The sequence below is a fragment of the Onychostoma macrolepis genome, chromosome 06 (assembly GCF_012432095.1).
Source record: "Onychostoma macrolepis isolate SWU-2019 chromosome 06, ASM1243209v1, whole genome shotgun sequence".
Classification (NCBI taxonomy): Eukaryota; Metazoa; Chordata; class Actinopteri; order Cypriniformes; family Cyprinidae; genus Onychostoma; species Onychostoma macrolepis.
Window position 1 is genome coordinate 20,168,272 of NC_081160.1, and position 24,051 is coordinate 20,192,322.

The window sequence follows — 24,051 nt, forward strand, 5'->3', positions numbered from 1 at the left end:
TTTCAGAAGTTTTTAAAAGCAAAAGGGGCAGGGGGATTTCTCACCGGTGAGGATGCCGGCCATACTGCTGCGTCGGGCTCTGGTGTCATCCTGACTAAGCTGCCGCTGCAGTTTGGTCTTTCCTGCAGCAGGAGACAGGTCGGGGTTACTCAGCTTCCTGAACAGCAGGGGAGGCGGCGCCGGCAGCTCCTGCTGAAACACAGAGATTAGGAGTTTTTTCTTCTTTTCAATGACAAACAAACGCACATAACTGTATTAACACATGCCACATAAGGGACTACTAAACCTTGAAATAAGACACCGATGTACAGTTGTATAACACTAGGTAAGTTCACAGAGTCAACTCAAAAGCAATAAAATTGATTTAGAAAATGTTTGCAGTGGCTCCATCCACACTGTAGCATTGCATCACACACAGAGAGTCACACCTGAATAATCAATCTGAAAATAGCTGTTTCCATCCACCTATTTTTATGTGCATTTTGGAATAACGCATAATAAAAAAAAAACTCTGGATGGAAACGCCAAGATGCGCATAAATTCTGAAAATGCGTATAAAACACTTATACGCACAATTGAATAGGATAAAGTTTTTATCTGATAAGAAAAAATGTGCATAAACTACGATGGAAACACATTTACCGAATAAATTTCACCTCGACTCATGTGACTTTGCATGATGGGACTGGATGACTTGACTAACCAGCGGACCGATCTCGTTTCACAGCATCTGAAATGTTGTTTTGGTCATTCTGAAATGCCTGAGCAAAGTCTGTCATCAAAGTAAGTCTGTATAATTGTCTTTCACGACTGCATCCCCAAACAGCAGAAATGCACCACCGAAAACAATTACATTTATTGTGTTTCGTCTGCTCGCTCTGAGGCGCAAGTAAATCATCATAAATGAAAATGATTAGATTAAGTGGCTTCTCCTCTTCTACTTTTCTTAGTGATATTTAGTGCCAGTTTATCAGGAAGTGACGATTTTGTTCTCTTTGCAAATGTTTTATGCGATATTCCAGTTTTGAGCACAAGTTAAATACGGATCTTTGGATGGAAACATAGCTAATAATGACTTGCTGCCAAGATTTGAGCTGGGGGGCATATTCTATTATTCGCAATTCTTCAGCGATTCTGAAATTCAGAATTCATTTAGTTAGAAGTACAACTAGATTGCTTATCCATTTGAGACAGACAAATTAGCAACTTGTGACATGCAAACAAGAGTCATCCAGGTGTGAATGTTGCTAAGTTTATTCAATTTATGGGTATTCTACACATTTAAGCATAATCAAGCTAAATGCAAAGGAAATAAACTAGGTGGTTTCATTTTTAAAAGCCAACACGATAATAAAAGAAAATACAACAATGTTTTGCCTTTGCACAGCAGAACAATCAATAAGAAAAAGCATGTTTGTCAAAAAAAAAAAAAAAAAAATCATGAGGAGTCTATAAATTCCCTTCCAAAGCCAAGACGCCTGCAACGGTTATTCTGTTGGCCTGTATTTTGCTATCAGTACATTAACAAGCCACAAAAAGACAACAGCAACATGAAGCTATCAGTAGCACAAAAATTATGACAGGAAAACAGAACAATCAAATTTAAGAGGTAAGAAATATAAACTCAATATGCCAGCCAAATAAATTTCTTTAAAGACGCCTGCGGATTCATTCATACTCCCTGTGTTCTTCGTCAGGATGGGAAACAGACGTTGCCATGGAAATCTGGCAGGAACTCTGCGCTGGTCACATCCTCTCTGTGGTGTCACGAAATTCCAGAAACATCTGGAAGGCCTGTTTGTATCAAGCACGCAGCGCTCATAAAACCACACCACGAGGCCTCAAAAGTAAAAATCCTCAAAGCAAACAAACGTCAGTGTTGTCACTAGCTCACACACACACAGAGTGAAACAACAAACCAAATGCAATCCTAACAGTGACCACTGGAGACACAAGAAAAAAAAAATGACCCTGAAAGAAAACAAAGGGTTGTAAACAAGTTTCACAATCACACTCAAATTCATTCACTACCGTTCAAAAATTGCTGTTTTATTTAAATACTTTTATTCCGCTAGTACGCTTTGATCAAAAGTGACAGTAAAGGCAATTATAATGTTAAATATTTCTATTTAAATTATATGCTGTCCTTTTGCACTTCGTATTCATCAGTGAATGCATCACAGTTTCCACAAAAATTTTCACCATTGATAATATTAAGAAAGCATTAAATCAGCATATTAGAACAACTTCTGAAAAATCACGTGAAACTTCAGACTGAAGTAATGGCTGCTATTGCCATTACAGGAATAAAATACATTTCACAAAAAGCAACATAGTACATTAAGGAACACATTTTTTACTACACACCACAAACATAATACTTTGCATCCCTTACCTTGCGCATGTTTGATTGCTCTTGCTTTGTTTTTAATTTATTGACACAAAGGTTCAGACAGGTCATTCAGTGGCACCAATTACCACTTACGCTATTCCTAAGATTGCTACATCTATCATATGCTCTTAGCTCCTAAAGTGCAGCTAAATTTACAGCCAACACCATCCATTTTCTCCAACCGGCTATAGCCCAGGTGAGCAAGTGCACACTCCATCAATGACAGGCTGGAAGATGCAGCCGTTGTTAAGTCCTGCCTGAGAGGACAGCATCGTGTTGCATGGGGGGCTGGGTGATCATGACATCAGAGTCCTGAGGCTAATCAGCTGAAGATCAGGGACACAGGTTTCTCACGTGTGTTCACAAGTCTGGGAGGGACACTCTCACCTGCCTTGGGATATGCATTGCAGGCTTAAATTTTAACTCTGTTTAGATGGCACAAGCAGCAGTTGGGTCAATGGATCATTACTATGTTTGGAAAGAATGGAAGAAAGTGAAATAACTAGTATTATAACTGACAGCTGTAAGAAAAAAAAAAAAAAAAACTCTCAAGCATGTTTGCACATGGCTAATAATAACTACTGTGTAGAAAGCAGAAAGTGCACTTAAAAGGTATCATTCACACAAAAACGACAAGTCACCACTGTGTTGTTCAAAAACCATATGACTTTCTTGTTATTCTCTGAAAATCTTCCCCCTCCAGTGCAGCTCTCAACTATAATTTGCTTCTGCGCAGGGTTAAAAATCTAAACCATAAAAATCACTTTCATTACTTGACAAACAATAACTGGAATAAAATATAAAAAAACCTTAAACATTTAATTTTAGCTAAAGCTACAGTGCTAAAATAAATAAAACTAAAACTAAAAAAAAAAAAAGACGTAAAAAGACATGGTAAAAAAACATGGTTCTGCAACAATATAAAAGTTGAGTAAATTAATATAGTTGTCATTTTTTGGACCCTTTAAAAGCTCTGTTTGCACCAGAATCACTGGTTCCGTAAGTCATTCTTTGACAGAGCATGAAAGAGAAAACTACACAGTTAACTCATGACCTCAGAATCTAGAGGCCTTAATGACTCTCCAGTGAACACTGTATGTTTATACCCAGCTCATGTTGCACACTTGTAGCAGGGCTAATTTCACTTCCCCAGATGTTTTTCCAGAGGTCTCCTCTAATCAGTCTCTCCAGCCCACTCTCACATCTCTCCATTTAGACCCAATCAGACTGACTGATAGCAGCTCACTGCTCATGACTAAGAATGGATCAACAGTCTAGTGAAGAAAGTTCACTGATCACTGGTAAAAGACGAGGGAAATGCATTGGCTAATCACTGGAGATGACTGATTGGGTTTGACCTTATTTACAATTTTTTTTTTTTTTTTACTGAATGAACTCATGCAAGGGAGGATATGACATGGGAGGATCAGCAAGATAAAAACTTCTTGCCGTCATCGCAGCGCAGAAGGTTATCTATCATTGTGTGATGAGGGTACAGCGAACCAGTATTGCCAGGGTAACGGCACAAGTAGGGCTGTCGCGATAACCGCAATATTGCAATACCGCGCTATTGACGAGCATAACCGCAGAGGAATGCAACAACCGCAGCAACCGCGATATTTCAGTGTTTTCTTTTTCATAAGGTTACGCCCTTCTTGTTTTAAACTTTGTGCATGTGTACTGAATATTACTAATGATAACAATGTGTATCATTGCCTTTAAAAGGGGCGCTCAAAGTTAAAATGATTTAAACAGCGTGTTTCATTACAAATCTCTGAATGAATCAGCGCTTTTGAACGTTTGAACGGTTTAAAGGCTCACTCAAAGACAGTCCCTTGCCGCCACACAATGAAGCTGCACTGACTGACAGCCGTCTAGAACACGCAGGTGAAATATCAACCGAAAAAGTATCGTCAGTCAGATTCGAGGATCTGAACTAATTGATATATAATTGATATATAATGTATATATATATAATGATATTGATATATAATGTATATATATATATATATATATATATATATATATATATATATATATATATATATATATATATATATATATATAGGCTAACAATATACTAATGATTTTATTGTCAGGTTTAAGTTTTGTTATGTGGACCGTTATTTTGTCATCTCTTCTGTTTACTTCACTTCCTGTTTCAACGCGATTTAGTTTCGGTTTTATTGGTTTCTGAATATGACCTCCTTACATCGTAACACATACACACACAGATTATATATATATATATATATATATATATATATATATATATATATATATATATATATATATATATATATATATATATATATATATATATATATATATATATATATATATATATATATATATATATATATAATACCGCTATTGAGCCACTCAAAATTACCGCAAGGGAAATTCCTTAACCGCGACAGCCCTAGGCACAAGTGGGCTATTTTGCAAATAAAGTCGCGGGAAAAATTACAGAGCTGTGGGTTGCGGTTTATTGGGCTACTTTTATAATGTACCACGGCCGCCCAAGGTGTATATAGACAAATAAAAATGAAAATAGATCCTTTTACTAATGTTTATTATACTTGGAATGTATGCCTGGCAACTTAAGAACGGAGAGGCGGTTGTAACATCACAAACAACGTGAGTTTCAGCCAGAGCATATGTTAAGGCTTTTACACAGCAGAAATAAACATGGCAACAGCCACTATAGATTATATAAGACAATAAACACACGATTACGATAGGATATTTGTATGTGATTTTCTTGAATTGAATGTGTACATCTGAAATGCTAATTTGTACAGTGATATAAAAGGCTATAAATAGCATATTTTAACAACAGTAAACGACTAAATTCCACACGTGATCGCAAAAGGAAGTTATTACAAACACTCGATGGTGATTTGAAGTGAGTTCTGAGTAAAAGTGTACTATTAATCTCATAAATTGTAGCATGATGCTAATGTTAGCTCTAATGCACCTGCAGAACAGGTCCAATTCTTCTTTATAATGCATTTTGTCATAATACTTCACGTAAGGTCGCAAGAAAATGTTTTGTTGTATTTATTTAGAAATACTTTTGATAATAGTTGGGTAAATGTATACTGGGATTGAAGCGATGTGGCTTGGTAAACATTTTATTGCCACTATAAAGGCTGATAATGGCTGAATAAGAACAAAAGAATAATGATAAAAGAATAATAAGGATTATGTATCATACCTGGCGGAAGTGTGAAAGGTTCTGTTTCCTTAAACTAGTTTGTCATGCATTTCTTTATTTCAACACATTTACAGGTAAATCCTAGTATTTTAAATTTGTGATTAATCACATATTTATGTATTTATTTATTTATTAGGGATGCATCGATCCGATACTCAGGATCGGTATCGGCTCCAATACAGTCGTTTTCTGCGGATCGGGTATCAATCAGATGAGACCGATCCAAAACCGATATTGTGCGTATACTATTCTGTGTTATTGTTGAGCCCTACGAAAGGCACAAAAACATTATAAAGCACCATAAAGTTTTCATGCACTATATTTCAAGTGTTCTAAAGCTGTTCCATAGTTTAATCTGAGGTACAGATGAATATTTAAGTCGTTAAATTCAAATTCAGGTAAACTCTTCTCTCCGCTGCGTCTGTTCGTCATCCTCCATTCAGCATTCAAACTGCGTGTCACGTTCGGTTACTACAGTCAAACTCTCTTCAAGAGCGCACAGTAACTGAGGTTTAAAACTGTTAAAAGAAAAGGCTTAATAAACTAACGCACAGATTTAATACACTATGCATCAATATATCTTCTCTTTGTACTTTGAACTTTTCTGTGCGGACTCTGAGGGCTGCGCAGCCTGCACGCTGTGACTCCGTGCTGCTTCAAGCGCATCATTCTGCGCTCAGGATGTGCATAAGCGCTTTGTGCCAATCTGTATTGGAGCCTTTTGTATTATAATACTTTTGCGCAATGAAAGATTATTAATAGTCTTTCTTGTTCTGTCCTATCTATCATATGTTGCTGCCTTCATTACTGTGCTATAGATTTATTTTTATATAAATGTATTTGCTTGTTTTTTCATGAATGTATTTTACAACAATACAAAGAGCAATGTGTACCATTTTACCAGATGTAGTCCTACACATTCACTTTTATTTGTAAATAAAAAGTTTTATAAAATTACTGTGCACCCATGATTTTTCTAGAGTATCTTTTGCTGCTAAATTATCCACTAACCTAGTTTATGATAGTATTTTTGTCATAGATTATGATTATATATTTTCTCATTTATTATTTTTAATTAAAATGAAGTTATCTATATGCAGTAGATTGTGTTTAACACACACACATATATACATATATACATATATACATATAGAGTGGGTACGGAAAGTATTCAGACCCCCTTAAATTTTTCAATCTTTGTTATATTGCAGCCATTTGCTAAAATCATTTAAGTTCCTTTTTTTTTCCTCATTAATGTACACACAGCACCCCATCTTAACAGAAAAATACAGAATTGTTGACATTTTTGCAGATTTATTAAAAAAGAAAAACTGAAATATCACATGGTCCTAAGTATTCAGACCCTTTGCTGTGACACTCATATATTTAACTCAGGTGCTGTCCATTTCTTCTGCTCATCCTTGAGATGGTTCTACACCTTCATTTGAGTCCAGCTGTGTTTGATTATACTGATTGGACTTGATTAGGAAAGCCACACACCTGTCTATATAAGACCTTACAGCTCACAGTGCATGTCAGAGCAAATGAGAATCATGAGGTCAAAGGAACTGCCTGAAGAGCTCAGAGACCACAGAGAATTGTGGCAAGGCACAGATCTGACCAAGGTTACAAAAAAATTTCTGCTGCACTTAAGGTTCCTAAGAGCACAGTGGCCTCCATAATCCTTAAATGGAAGACGTTTGGGACGACCAGAACCCTTCCTAGAGCTGGCCGTCCGGCCAAACTGAGCTATCGGGGGAGAAGAGCCTTGGTGAGAGAGGTAAAGAAGAACCCAAAGATCACTGTGGCTGAGCTCCAGAGATGGGAGAAAGTTGTAGAAAGTCAACCATTACTGCAGCCCTCCACCAGTCGGGGCTTTATGGCAGAGTGGCCCGATGGAAGCCTCTCCTCAGTGCAAGACACATGAAAGCCCGCATGGAGTTTGCTAAAAAACACCTGAATAAGATTCTCTGGTCTGATGAGACCAAGATAGAACTTTTTGGCCTTAATTCTAAGCGGTATGTGTGGAGAAAACCAGGCACTGCTCATCACCTGTCCAATACAGTCCCAACAGTGAAGCATGGTGGTGGCAGCATCATGCTGTGGGGGTGTTTTTCAGCTGCAGAGACAGGACGACTGGTTGCAATCGAGGGAAAGATGAATGCGGCCAAGTACAGGGATATCCTGGACGAAAACCTTCTCCAGAGTGCTCAGGACCTCAGACTGGGCCGAAGCTTTACCTTCCAACAAGACAATGACCCTAAGCACACAGCTAAAATAACGAAGGAGTGGCTTCACAACAACTCTGTGACTGTTTTTGAATGGCCCAGCCAGAGTCCTGACTTAAACCCAATTGAGCATCTCTGGAGAGACCTAAAAATGGCTGTCCACCAACGTTTACCATCCAACCTGACAGAACTGGAGAGGATCTGCAAGGAGGAATGGCAGAGGATCCCCAAATCCAGGTGTGAAAAACTTGTTGCATCTTTCCCAAAAAGACTCATGGCTGTATTAGATCAAAAGGGTGCTTCTACTAAATACTGAGCAAAGGGTCTGAATACTTAGGACCATGTGATATTTCAGTTTTTCTTTTTTAATAAATCTGCAAAAATAATAATAATAATAATAATAATAATAATAAGTTTTATTTATATAGCGCCTTTCCAGAGCTCAAGGACACTTTACAATAAACATCAGAAATGGGAGGAAAACATCGAACAATAAACAGAAAGAAAACAACATCAGAAATCCAAAGAGTAATATACAACATAAAACAAAGTAAACAGAGGTTAACTAAGAAAGATAACATTCTGAAAAAATGTCAACAATTCTGTGTTTTTCTGTCAATATGGGGTGCTGTGTGTACATTAATGAGGAAAAAAAATATGAACTTAAATGATTTTAGCAAATGGCTGCAATATAACAAAGAGTGAAAAATTTAAGGGGGTCTGAATACTTTCTGTACCCACTGTATATCAGGGCTTGACATTAAGCATTCTCATGTGGTTGTCCTTCGGACAAGTAAATTTGTCATTTACTTGTCCGGGTATAAAAGTTAGTTGCCTGGAGAGAAAAAATTAAGTTAAATTGAGTTATAAATATAATTATTTATTGTAGTTATACAAAACATTTAGTTTATTTAGATTTTTCTTTTAAATGAAATAATGAACAAAATAATTAAGTGTGATAATACTATTATATTTTAAAATAAAAAGTTAGAATTAAATACAAATACAATTATTTTATAGTAAACTTAAAAATAAAATGCTAATATTCACTTATATATATATATAACTAATTAAAACTTTTAAATTTAAGTTTGAAAATGATGAAAATTATATATATTCATATGAATATATATAATTTTCATCATTTTCAAACTTAAATTTAAAAAGTTTTAATTAGTTAAATTTAATCAGTCAATTAGTATAATAAGACATTTGGGCTGTTACCAAACAAATGAAATCAGTATCAACAAAATTCATCTTTGCAATGCAGAAGAAACAGAAGCTGCATCTGAAGTGGGATATATTTACCCACTGTTTAATGCAGCTCTGAGGGACATGGAATGCTTTAACCTGAAGTTACAAATAATGTTTTGATACATAAAACGTTGAATACTGATACTGTAAATGTGAAATTAAAACCACCAGTAGGTGGCATCGAGTCACTGTTAAGAAGTGAGTCATTGCGACTGAACCAAAACATTTAAACGGTTGATTCATTCAGGCACAAAACACCGTCATGTTGCTCAGAGACGCAAAACAGCACTGCGGCTGTGTTTGGAGTTATTTTTGTTGGTGAATAGAGCAAAAACAGGCAATATGGTGTCTAAAACGTAAGTCCCTTAATGTTAACTTCTTGTTTATTGAACTGTTATCACATTTGTAATCATGATGATTTTTGAAGCAAAAAAAAAAAAAAAACGGCGTTCGATCTTCGTGTGATATTAACTATATGAAATTATATAAATGCATACATTTTCCTCCCCCATGTCTTGAATTTTCTGATCATTCTTCATGAATTGTAATTGTAATACTGAATCATGCAGTGATGTGATGGATAAGAGTTGTCACTGTGCAACCACATAAGGTCAGTGCTCAGCACTGTAGAACCACAGAAGGGAAAAAAAAGTGTGTGAGCTGCAGCCTGCATATGATACAAAATGTGTTACAAGTAGCACACAGTATTTATTGCACAAAGCAACATTTAACACTCTGACTTAAATAAAAACACTGTGAAAGACGTACAGAGCTAAATTCCTGCTAACTGAAAGGTTGATTTGACAGTGAGAGCAGGAGAGTGAGTTATTTCTTATAGCCCCCAAGCCTGATGAGGAAACAAAACACAGCCAAACAAGCCAACCGCAAACCTAACAGAACTAATCGGTTAGATCCTGTGATGTCACACTCCAGTGCCATGCCACCAGCAGCAGGACCTTTACCCCGGAGAAGCTGGGATTATAGAGCAGTGAGGACTCCAAGTGTAATGTTGCCATGCTTTTGTTGGTTTACAGAAAACCCTGAGCTAACTCACAGACAAAGCAGTGCAACACAGGCAACGTTAACACAAGAGTAACTCAATCAGGAGCAAGAATATCCACAGAGTGAATGCTTAAAATCAGATCTCAGAGATATCCATTCAACACCTATGTTTGCAGACTCGGTTTAAAATAATTGATTGTGTTAGGCTGCTCACAGAAGCATGACTGCTGACAAGCAAAGCTGAGGTGTTGACTTGGGGGATGGAGGTGGGGGGGAGCACCTGCATGCCAGTCTTGCAGTAATCCTACTTAATAGTCATCTTAATAGACTTAATAGACGTCACAGCATTTTTTTATTAAGACACTAGATTAATTAAAATCCCCGGCAAGGACACAAAACAAAATAAAATGAAAAAAACAAAAGCCACGTCTTATCAAGGGGCCCATTTCTTATGTCTAAAAGCAGTTTTGGCCTTTGATGCAGATATATCTACTGTAAGAGTATAGATGTAGGCCTAGTCATACCAGCCAGCCCTTACTCACATTATTGCTCGAAGTTGTCATGTCTGACTTTCTAACCAAACAAAGTGCCACAAGGGAAGTTAACCTACAAATGGCTTATCCATAATTGTAACTGTCCATGAAACTGGAATAGGGGGAAGTATTTTAGCACAGAAAACAAACGCCATTCAAACCATTAACAAATAAAACTAAGCTTGCATGATGCCTTATTCACCTGCTAAGATTATTCTAGTAGCAAACTTTTGTTTCCAACCAAACAATAAAAGAAATGGTGAAAAATAAAAAAGTTAAAGTTGAACCCTGCCTTAAAGTTTTTTGCTTCATACTGCTTCATAGATTTCAATAGAATATAGATTAGGCAACTGTAGGCAACTACAACTACTAATGAACCTGTTTAAAACATATGCCTCCATTTATGTCAGGTGTCACTGTGCAGCTCACTGGGTTCATAGCATCAGTGTTTTTGAGTTCAACATTGACTCATAAACTGTAATGAAATACAGGTCTGCATCTGTAATCCATCACTTCTAGCAGGGCATTTTTAAATCTAAACATTTGTGTCTAAGTGTGATTCACTCTTGCTTCAAGACAATCCAGGCTTTTTCTTTCCACCCACTCTGCTATCTAACTCCTGGTCCCACCCTGTGGGGAAAACACTGTTCTTATGAATACCAATGACAAAACAGACTGCAACCAGCTCTGCACTATACTCAGACACACAGGTGCCAACTTTCTGTACAACATCTCTTTGAACAATCAGAAAATAGGACAGACAACAACAAATAGATGAGCAATGGCCAAGGAGCTATCACGAGTCTGGCTGTACTCCCCAAATTTATGGCAATTAACCTTTAAGAATAACTAAAAAAAGATAAATGATTTCCCTCATACAACTGGAATAGTCCAACAACCTCCTGCTACATCCACCAGTCAGAACAGCATCCGCTGTGGTACACAAAACGGCTCATAAAACCAGTCAATCCCTCAGGAATACCAACATAAACACTCTCACTCTGCCGGGCAACCTGCCATGCTGTGGTATAAGAGCTACTGGCCTTTCTGTTTGCCCAAGCAGGTGAGGTGTGCTATATACCAGATCAGAGTCCACAACCACAGCCTAAACACCACAAATAGAAGATAGATGCTATTTATTTTCTATATGATGTCAGTAGCAACTCATGCCAAGCAGAAGAGATTTTATTGTAGATAAGACTTCTACAAATTTTATGTTTATTTTTGTCCCAATCAACTGCTTCTTCCCACTTAGTTCCTACTTACATATCCATTTATATCTATTACTCAGACCCTCTTCCTATTATAGCACAACCCATTGCTTTTATATATATATATATATATATATATATATATATATATATATATATATATATATATATATATATATATATATATATATATATATATATATATATATATATATATATATATAAAATACACACACACATTGTCTAAAAAAAAAATTTAAGTACAACCCATAAGACACACCGTGAAATAAACATTTAGCATGGTTATTTGAAAATTTGGATTTCTGAGTCAACGCCTTTCAAGACATGAGTAAAATGGGCGAGTAAAAAAAGGGCCATTTATTTTCCAGAGGGTGGAAAATGGTCACATAAAACTAAATTACAAATATTTTTGGTGCAAGAACCTTATAAGAGGTTATAAGAGGACCTTAAATGAAAACTAAAATAATAAAACGTCTTTGTGATACTACCTGATTAATTTTTCGACTCGGCAGAAATATAAAACTGTATAAATGCAGCACGTCCTCTACAGTCAAAGATGATCGAGAACAATCAAAACTGCCATGGTGCTGAAAATTAAACCTTTGTGGAAGAAACTAAACCCAGGAAAAGTACATTCTGAAAAAAGATGAAACTTATGCAAACAAATATGGCTTCAGCCAGTTACTCTACTTTCTAATCTCTCTTTCTTCACTTATCCAGAGACAAAATTGAAAAGAAGGGAAGAAAAAAAAAAAAAAAATTTACTCTGATGGCTTGGACAATCCTTAATCATCTCCAGCAGACCTGAGTACGTAATCCTCTAATCCTCAATCTAATCCTCTCTGCTTCAACTTCCCAATGAGATGTGACTTATCGACGTTTGCGTGTGTCCATGCTTAGCGTGTAATGCCTACTGTACATGTGCACACAGCCAGAAACACAATGTCCCATTAGTCAGTTTGTAGCCTGTGTGCTGATGTCTTCCAGATGTGCTCAAGGTATCCAGGGTTTGCTGAATGAAAGAGTGGATGTTTGTGCACTAACTCCATGGGAACGACAGGATGATGTTCTCATACGCTGGGGCTGAGCCAGGGTGTCGGCCCGACTAGCCAGCTGGGATGGCCTTGAAAAGTCATTCAAGAAAAGCTTGACACTAGCATTAACGGGGATATGTGAGAAACAGCGAGGTCAAACTGTACTTGAAAGTGGCAATGTCTTTGACAGCTGTGCTGTACAACATACACTATTGTTCAAAAGTTTGGGGTCAATAAGTTTTTGTTTTTTTGAGAAGAAACTAAACATTAATAGTCAGTAGACCTGGGTAGATTACTAAAGAAATTGTAGTACGTTACTGATTCCAATTACATGAAAAAATTGTAGTTAGTACAATTAATGTAATCGATTACATTACACATTTTACGTAATGTAATCAGACATTTTTGATTACTTTTAGATTACTTTTAAGTCGTTTATCACATAATAAATTATAATTATAATAATAATATAAAAATACAGGGTAAGAAAATATTCCGTTCGTTGCAATTACCAACATGAAGTGCATTAAACATTACATTACGCCAAGGTTTCCCAAACTGGAGTTTGTAAATTAATTGATTACGGATACACACTTTGTATATCCATTCATAAAAGAATGAAAAAAAAAAAAAAACATTTTTCACAAAAATATAAAGTAGCACCCGTTTCTAACATTGATAATAATAAGAAAAGTTTCTTGAACACCAAATCAGCAAATTAGAACTATTTAAACTATTTGAATTTTTTCAACAATATTTTTACTGTATTTTGAATAAATAAATGCAGCCTTTTTGGGCATGAGAGACTTACTTCTTACAAAAGGCAGTGTCCTACGGAGCCCTTTAAGGGACATGGTGGTGGTAAAAATTCGGGGTGAGTGGAAAAAATCTTTTTCAAATGCTTTGTGTTCTCTCGCAAAGATATTTGAGTTCCCTCGCAAAACTATTTGAGTTCGGACAAATTCTTCCTGTTTACTTTACAGCTTGCAGTGTTTACAGCTCATATGTTCACAATGGAGAAGTTCATAGTGTATTATTTTGAACTTGGACTCAAATAAATTAATAAGTCAGTGCTTAGTTCAAGGCACGGTTTTGGAAACATAATAAAATGCTTAATGTGGCTTAATGTTTTAAAACAGTGACATTGGAGGACCAAATTCAATAATAATGAGCTGCTAAAATTATTAGGCTAATATTAATAACCCTATTAATAATATTACTAAGCAGAATAGCCCAGAATATGAACGCAACACCCTGCACGTAAGCTTTTTCTCCCCCATAAACCGCTTAAAGTAGGCTAATGACTGAAAACGGTGATTTAAAAACACCAAATCCGTTGCATTCATATTCTGGGCTATTCTGCTTTATTAATAGTAATATTATTAATAAGGCTATTAATATAAGCCTAATAATTTTATTAGTTATCAAATTTGGTCCTCCAATGTCACTGTTTTAATACATTAAACCACATTAAAGCGTTTTAGAATGTCCCAAAACCGTGCCTTCAACTAACCACTGACTGTATTTCTTTATTCTCGAGTCCAAGTTCAAAATAAAAACTTTATAAACCGCTCCATTGTGAACATATGAGCTGTATGAACCTTTTATTAGCCTACCTTAAGCGTTTTCTATGGGGAAGAAAAGGCTTAACGTGCAGGGCATTTTCTGTTTTATTAATAGTAATATTATTTATAAGGTTATTAATGTTAGCCTAATAATTTTTATCAGGATTTATTATTATCGAATTTAGTCCTCCAATGTCACTGTTTTAAAACATTAAGCCACATTAAGCGTTTTAGAATGTCCCAAAACCGTGCCTTGAAATAAGCACTGACTGTATTTCTTTATACTCGAGTCCAAGTTCAAAATAAAACTCTATGAACTGCTCCATTGTGAACATACTAGCGGTAACCACTGCAAGCTGTAAAGTAAACAGGAAGAATTTGTCTGAATTCAAATGGTTTTGCAAGAGAACACAAAAGTTTTGCGAGAGAACGCAAATATCTTTGCTAGAGAACGCTAAGGTTTTGCGAGGGAACGCAAGAGTTTTGCGAGAGAACGCTAAAGTTTTGCGAAGGAACGCAAAGTTTCTCGAGGGAATGCAAAAGTTTTACGAGAGAACGCAAAAATCTTTGCTAGAGAACGCTAAAGTTTTGCGAAGGAACGCAAAGTTTCTCGAGGGAATGCAAAAGTTTTACGAGAGAACGCAAAAATCTTTGCTAGAGAACGCTAAAGTTTTGCGAAGGAACGCAAAGTTTCTCAAGAGAACGCAAAACATTTGAAAAATATTTTTTCCTCCCACCCTGAATTTTTTCCACTCACCCCGAATTTTTCCCACCACCGTATCCCTTAAAGGGCTCTGGAGTGTCCATAAAACCATTACAATAAACTCCTCAAAAAGAAAAATGTTTCATTTGCTTATCTTTTTTTCTGTAGTTCATATGACTGTTAAGGTCACCGAGTAACTCTGGACACTTTGCACTAGAGTAATTTGGCACAGTTAGTCTTTTGTGGGAAATGTGCACAAACTAACATAAAGTCTTCAAAAATTCCCCTTAGTTTCTGGTTTCATAATTTCACAATATGATGCCTGCATGCAATTGTGCAAAATGAAACCACTGAATGTGAAAACATCTGGAGTATTACTGATAAGTTTTCTCACTTCTATCTACTGTTTCCATTTTAACAAAATGTATATGGTTGCACCCACAACTTTTATGCATCTGTTACTTCACTTCCTAGTGATAAATGTGCAGTTATTATATTAGCTTGGCACACATAATACTCAATAATGCTCTCTCAAGAGGCCATGTAGCTAATGAAAAGATATTTTAAGTGTAGTTGGAAGAAAATGCGTTTTATAACTAAATGATTAAATTCAATGCAGCTCTAGAATTCAGTCTATGGTATATTTGACTTTTGTCTTCTGTTGTTTCTCTCACAATTTAGCTCTAAATTCCTTTTCTGAATAAAACTGTTTGTCAAAGAATGCCAACTGTACAAAAATCTGTCAACCATGACTGCATCGCCCAGGGCTTCACCTCTGAACTGTGAAAGAACTCTCATCAGAGCTTAAACTGCCAGGCACATGAGTAATGGTGCAGCAGTGCTTCTGCCGGGTTATGTAATTGTGTGTTACACATTGTAACATGACTCTGCCAGTTCTCCAGTTGAACCCCACCACCCTCTAACTTTCAAAGCCAAGACAAACCAATATTGCTGCGTGCTATGAAGAAGTGAGAAGACAGACATTGAGCCAAGACCTGAATGTGAACTGTGAAAGATTGGAATTCGGACTTATTCAAAACAAAACCAGGCTTATTATCAGGCCACTGCCTTGTAACACAGGCCAAGTTTCTTTGGTCCAGTTCTCAATGAGAGGAGGTCTTGAATGATGGAAGTTTATGGAACCTTTACTGATTATTACATAAATGTGTGTTTGTCTCACAAAACTTCACAGAACAACCAAACAAAAGGAAAAATGTTTATAAGTGTTTTCTTGCCACAGTAAGTAAAAGAACACAGATGGTGTAAATTAAAGTAGCCAAACTTGACAATTTATACTGCATGAGCCAGTGTTAAAGCATAAAATGTTACATTTTTAAGAATATCTTATATTTATAATAAAATATATTTGCATATCCCTACATGTTCAATGTGTTAAATTAAAGCTGCTTACTGTTTCAAAGAAAAAGGATTACTCTTCTGAGACAAGTCTTGACAGATGAGGAAATTAAAGATGAGAATAGCGATTGAGAATGTTGTATCAAGACACAAAAGTCAGATTTAGAATAGAATCCTTCCAAATAGACTTGATATTCCCAAGCAATAAGCCAAAGCTTTACTGCACACATGTATGTCTGTAAAATCTGATTAAAGGAGATGATTACATAGAAACAAATTCAAGATGTCTCTGTAGGGCCGAGATCTGAGGTAATACCATGCACAGGCGCTGAGGGAATCTGCTGACTTTTTTTTTAAGCATTTTTAGCACTGATTTCTGCAGAATAGATTTATATATGGTCAAATATGTGAAATGGAGCTGAAAGTACTACTAACTTATTAATAGCTGGAAACATCATCAAATTAGACACAATATTTATTGAACAAGCACTTAAGGAATTTTAGGAACACTGTCTGTTTCCAACTCTATGGCAAACTACGGCATTCTGTCCATGTGGGCCAGTCCATGCGCAGAACTGCTGCACCCATGTTTTGAAAGGAGACAATCCTATCATTAGAAGCTCTACAGATGAATAAGTGGAGTTCCAGGATTAAGCTGGGACATTGCAATGCTTTGTACAACATTACAGGGATATGATATCCCGGAAGGCAAGCCTCAAGTTTAGCCGCATCACCCACATCTGAAACTCTCTGAGGAGTGAAACACAACTGAGGAAGATGGCCTTTGAGCTCAGAGGTCATTTAAAAGGGATTAATAAAGATCCGGCCACACATACAAGGGACAGGAACTGATCTTTTGGGGCAGAAAAGAGAGAAAAGCATGATGGCAACTGGCATTCATTTTCTCCCCCACACATTCATATATTTGCTTATTATTTATGCAATTAGAAGTAGTTATTAATAATCTGAATTATTTATATACAAAAATTATATAATTTGATTTGATCAATAAATAATAACAGCAACAACAATATTATTATTATTTAGTACTGTCAATCGATTAAAAAATTCAAATCGCGTTAATCACAGTCATGGACTGTGATTAATCATGATTAATTGCAAATTTAAAATAATAGGATTTACCTGTAAATGTGTTGAAAAAGAAATGCATGACAAACTAGTTTAAGGAAACAGAACCTTTCACACCTCCGCCAGGTATGAGACATAATCCTTATTATTCTTTTGTTTTTATTCAGCCATTATCAGCCTTTATACTGGCAATAAAACGTTTACCAAGCCACATCGCTTCAATCCCAGTATACATTTACCAAACTATTATCAAAAGTATTTCTAAATAAATACAACAAAACATTTCTTACAACCTTATGTGAAGTATTATGACAAAATGCATTGTAAAGAAGAATTGGACCTGTTCTGCAGGTGCATTAGAGCTAAAATTAACATCATCCAACATAAGACAATTTATGAGATTAATAGTACACTTTTACTCAGAACTAGAGGTCGACCGATAGTGGATTTTACTGATACCGATAGCTCAGAGTACTGCACGCGGGCGGGTACCCGCAGGTACCCGACGGGTGAACCGCAAAAATTGACGTAACGGGTGGAATAATATTGACGTGTCGGGTGCGGTGCGGGTGCGGGTCGGACTGGTGACAGGCACGGGCGGGTTGCGGGTACAATTACAACCAAGACTATTTCGACTTAATCCAGTACACGCTGATAGGCAGCTCCTTTCAAATTGTCCCGTGCTTGTGTTCGCGAGCTCTGTCTGAAGACCTGCTTCTACAGCGGGATTTGCAAACACTGCGCACTGTAGCCAATCGACAGCTGTATTGACATTGATTGACAGCTGTAGGTCTAGTGATTATATTAAAGGCAGCGCTCTTTGCTCGCTTTTCTGTAGTTAATCTATTCACAGTTTGAATAAAAGCTATAGTCCGCAATAGTTTTTTATTGTTTACACGTTGAATGGTGCTTTCTCTCTCTCTGTTAACTTGTTGGGCTGCGTGTGTTAAATGTTATTATTAAATTTATTATTATTTATTATTAAAATATTAACGCATTAACTCAGAATGACTTGTTAATTGCTTGTTACATTAAAAATAAAATAAAGTTTTTTTTGTCTGCCTTATGTAGATTTAATGCGGGTGCGGTTCGGGTCGCGGTTTTTATGTCAAACGGGTCGGGTCGGGTCCGGAATTAAATTAGTGTTGCTGTCGGATAACGGGTGGGGTATTCGGTTAACTACTGCGGGTGCGGGGCGGGTGCGGGCTTATCAAACAGGACCCGTGCAGGACTCTGCGATAGCTAGGTTGGACCAGACTGGCCGATACCGATTAATCAACCGATAGTTTTCAAAATGGATACTGAAAGAGAGCTAGTGCTTTACTATTTAAAAAAAAAAAGCAGCAACAGTACTGAACCATACTTTGTAAATGAATAAAAATATTAATATTATTTACTATATTGATCATTAAAGTTATTTCATAGTTTGCTAATGTTAAAAGAAGAAACTTTAAAATGTAAAAATGTAGCCTATTAGTAGCTAATAGTGAATGTTGAAATGAAAACACTAACAAGGAACAATACTTCTACAGTTTTCCTTAATGCTACGAATAGATTCTTATTGTTAAGTGTTACCATTTAATTTCAACAGTCATGCTTAAAGATCGCCATCTTTAAATATCTACACAAGGCCATAGCATTAAAATTACATGCATATGGATATTGTATGTGTACTCACACACTTTATTTGCTTCTATTTTTTAACACTTGATAATTATCTAATCAACAAAAAAAAACAAAAAAAAAGTTAGTCACACACCGGGCAAATACGCAGTGCTGCGTCTAGGAGAACTCAGAGGTATCACACACACACACACACACACACCAGACGCTTTGCGTTCAAATCAAGTGGCGGTATAAAACAATTTATTTAATCACCAAACGGACATAAGTTTGCTTCAAGAATGAACAATGTGGCATAAATGAGTTTGAAGTTCGGTGTTTAAAAAAAACAGAGCAAGCAGAAAGAGAACGCGCGATCTGTATTACAGCTCTCTATATGAAGTATACAGACTTTATTAGAGCCACAGAAAGACAAACGTTTTGCTGAAAAATGCAATTTGGTCGTTTACTGTTGTTAAAATATGCTATTTATAGCCTTTTATATCGCTGCACAAATGAGCATTTCAGATGTACACATTTCTCAAGAAAATCACATACAAACCATATCTATCGTAATCGCGTGTTTATTATCTTATATAATCTATAGTGGCTGTTGTCATGTTTATTTCTGCTGTGTAAAAGCCTTAACATGTATGCTCTGGTTGGAACTCACGTTGTTTGTGATGTTACAACCGCCTCTCCGTTCTTAAGTTACCAGGTGCAGTACATTATAAAAGTAGCCTAAAAAAAACACAACCCACAGCTCTGTAATTTTTTCCCGCGACTGTATTTTCAACATAGCCCAATTGTGCTGCGACCCTGGCAACACTGGTTCGCTGTACCCTTATCACACAATGATAGATGACCTTCCGCACTGCAATGACGGCAAGAAGTTGGGGTCAAACCTTATCAAACGATTAATTTGCGTTAAAAAAAATATTAACACGTTAAAATTTTTAGATTAATCGCATGCATTAACGTTGACAGCCCTATTATTATTATTATTTATGAATTTATCACTCTCTGCCTATTGCATGAAGGGCATGCCTCACATTTCAAAATCCAATGCTTTAGGTGAAACTCTAATCTGACTCTTGCAGCTGAAAGGGAGCACCAACAAGACCAACAAGCCCCTGCCCATTCTGCCCCAAATACAACGCTGTAAGGCACAGCCTATGGGACCTGCAGGGGGAGATAAGGTCACAGTCAGAAAACCCTCTGACATGGTACATGCCGACTATATTATCCATAATATTGACAGATGGGCTAATTCATGTTACCTGCAAACTTAAAAAGGGAGAAAAGTTCATGCTAAACCATAAACATCCTCTGCAATGGATTCTGTTTTTTTTCATAAATACCTTCATAGTTCAAATGATCAATGTTTCTGCCAAATGCACACTCTGACCCTGACCTATACAGGGTTAAGTACAACAAAATGTCACAAGCCAGCAGTCCTGGAGAAAAGAACAAAACTAGATTGCTCATTAGCCCTTAGTAGAATTTACAGAGTAAATAAAGGAACAGAGTAGAATATAAGATATATAACATAAGGTGTGGGGGGGGGCACCCCCCTAATATAATGGCAGGGGAAACACTGGATTAGTAGAAATATAAACCGATCATCTGTTTAATTTCAATTTCATACATGCAATCAATGAACATCCAATGTTCCTTTAATTCGGCCAATGTTAAGAGCAACTGAAGGCATATCTTCAGTTTGGTATTTTTGGTAACAAATCTAGATCAAGTGACTATTAACAAATAGTTTTCAATTAAAATGAAATCTAATATTGGTTGGAAGAATTTTAATACAGTTACTGAGACGGTACACGATAAAGCAATAAACGGCATCAAAAAACTTGTCAGTAGTATTAAATAAAGTGTAGTTCTTACCATCTTTCTTTGGCTGGGATAGATAGCGTGCATCTTTGGTGAGAAAATAACACAACAACAATCCCACAACCCGTTCTACTCCTCAGATAATATCAGTACTGGACGATGCTACTTTAGGACATTCGGCGCCTGGAATTGGCACAAAGCACAGATTGACTCATCTTTCTAAAAAATATGCAATCCACAGTCCAGTGTACTGTTAAAAGTATGGGAAAACAATGAGTATTTATTTATACAGCTAGCTGGAGAGGTCAGCAGTTTCACACCAATCAAAACACTTAGCCCAGAGCATCACTCCCCAACATGTGATGAGACTCCACAAGCCCAACACAGGTCATTACCAGAAGTAAAAAAAACCTTTGGATGGCTCGCTCCCCACTGTGCTTGACAGCAATGCCCTTTCACTGAGCTAATCAAGGGAAAAGTTCAAAGGTCTGAGCCATAAGCACAGCATCGCTGTCTACAATGACTAACGGATTCATTACAGTGGGAACTAGACACAAGAGAACTCTTCCAAACACTGGACAATGGTCCAAGAATGCAGTTTGTTAGGGTAACAGCATTTGGGTTTGCAGGAGCTCAATCTGCCTTGATCAGTACTTGATTTTCAACATTAGTCTGCATAAGAAATATATAATTGTAGTTAATTTGGTTTTTGGTTAATTTGCTATGTAAAGTTTGAAATGTCTTTTAACAGTAAAGGTGTCAGTGTGTTTGTCTAGTCCACTGTTAATCATATAAAGCCAAGCAAACAATTAATACAGACAACTGCATGTTTCCATTCATACTCAAATGCTGTAATTGCTTTGTTTTCCATAGAGCTGAATTTTAAAAGGACTAAATTAGACGACTGACAGATGCGAAGAAAAGGTCTCCCTCTGAAGGATTTTGCTACACGTCTATCAGAATCTTTGACAATAGCTGCGGCATCTTTTTTCATTAACCTCAAATAGTCTGAGGTTCTCAGCTAAGCGATCATCAGCTGGAGGTGGAATCAGAAATGAGATGGCTCTGCAGCTCTGCCAGCTGAACCCCATTAATACTGTGACAAATATCAGCATATCAAACTGTCTTTAAATGCCTCAAAATGTGTGAAACACATTCACTAGGGAAGGCACTATAAAAAATAAATAAATAAACCCTGACTTTTTAACATATTTTGTGCTATACCGTAGCAAACTTTTGGATGTACAAATGTTTAATAACATTTCTAAATTTAAAATTCCTAAAGATTCTAATTTTAGAGTAGGTGATGTAAAAAAACAACAACCAAAAAAAAAAAAAAAACTGAAAACAAGCAGACATAATGCTGGCACTATATGAATGTTTGAAATATTCCAAATGGTTGAAATATAATGTGCAAGCAATAATCACTGTACTATAAATGCAAAACAATTTCAAAAACAAATGAATTAGATTTATCTTGAAACTGGATTTTTTTAAAAAGAGAGAACCATAATTGTTCTCTAAGAGATTAATTTAACAGTGCTCTATATGGTGTGATGGTGTCTGCAAAATGTGAGCAGGAAAAAAGACAGTTTTGTTTTGATTCCCCCACCCCACCCCATCTCGGTCTACCGACGGGATTAAAAAAGAAGAGCAACTTCAAAACCTCCACAGTAATTAGAGGGCCATGGAGCGTGACACTCCAGACTCTCACACAATCTAGCACCTCGTTGGAAGACCCAGCCATTAAATTGGATTTTACTTTGCATAAACTGATTAACATAAATAGCACATGATCATTTTCTATTCAGATCTATTTCCACATAAATTATGCCCACTGGTAATAAAAACCTCATCTTTACCATCTCATCAGGAGGAGCAACTATATAATCCTCACACCATAAACTGGAGCTATGAACTTGTGAATATGTTTGCATGTTTTTATTCTATGTAGCAAAGCCTCTTCCATTTAATGATTCAGTGCTAAATCTCACACCCATCATTTCTCTCTTCTTGCCTCCAGATATTAAATTTGAGGTGAACACACACAGCAGGTAGGAGAGCTAATAAGCCAGAAGAAATTTAGATTCTTACGGCATTCATTACTCTGCATAGCTGAAGTATTGGGTGGGGTTCTATGGGTAGAAAGAAAGAAAGAAAGAAAGAAAGAAAGAAAGAAAGAAGAAAGAAAGAAAGAAAGAAAGAAAGAAAGAAAGAAAGAAAGAAAGAAAGAAAGAAAGAAAGAAAGAAAGAAAGAAAGAAAGAAAGAAGAAGAAAGAAAGAAAGAAAGAAAGAAAGAAAGAAAGAAAGAAAGAAAGAAAGAAAGAAAGAAAGAAAGAAAGAAAGAAAGAAAGAAAGAAAGAAAGAAAGAGACAGAAAGAAAGACCTAAATGTATATAAAAAAAATTTTAATCATGTAATACGAGTTCTAAATAACCATTTAACAATGAGTTCAACACAACTTGTCTAGCAAAAGAGCGGATTTAAAATGCAGTAGGATTGCAGTGCATTATTAAAGTGAATTTTAACAGACATGCTGACTAGGCCCTGCTGGTAATAATTTGTTTGGGCAATATTCTCAAACTACTACCGCAGTGCATTTTTATCATTCAGCAATAATCAAATCCAATCCAATAAAATTTTACGTCCATTGTCCTAAATCACCAAACACAGTGTGTAATGACTTTTTCAAGCACCAATTTTTAACGAACACTTCAGCAGTTCATGTCCAATGGCTGCAGCCAAAGCCCATGAAAATGAGTTATTTGGCAACTGGTCCTAAGTTAGTCAAGCCTGCTCTGTTTTAATTCTTGATCTTTTAGTGCAGCTGATTAATAAAAAGATCAATTTCTGCTACACAGTGAGTGTCACTGAACACTTAATGAATGAGCCTTTGAGATGAAGCCTCTGAAAAGAGCAATGTCACTGGTGATGATGCTAATCTACACATTTACAGTTACTCAAAATAACATACAGTACTTGATCCTTTTAGTTTATTC

The 24,051-nt window shown here is 36.3% G+C and overlaps 1 protein-coding gene across 7 annotated transcripts in view; it reads right to left on the reverse strand.

The window, feature by feature from the left end:
- The window catches only part of mast2 (microtubule associated serine/threonine kinase 2), a 152,718-nt gene that overhangs the window by 119,637 nt on the left and 9,030 nt on the right, over positions 1–24,051 (reverse strand). For 5 of the 7 annotated variants that reach the window (XM_058778093.1, XM_058778099.1, XM_058778098.1 and 2 more), the window contains one exon: positions 45–192. In XM_058778093.1, coding sequence (XP_058634076.1) covers positions 45–192 — 148 coding nt within the window. The remainder of the gene's footprint in view (positions 1–44; positions 193–24,051) is intronic. The other 2 variants (XM_058778095.1, XM_058778094.1) reach the window with 1 other exon arrangement.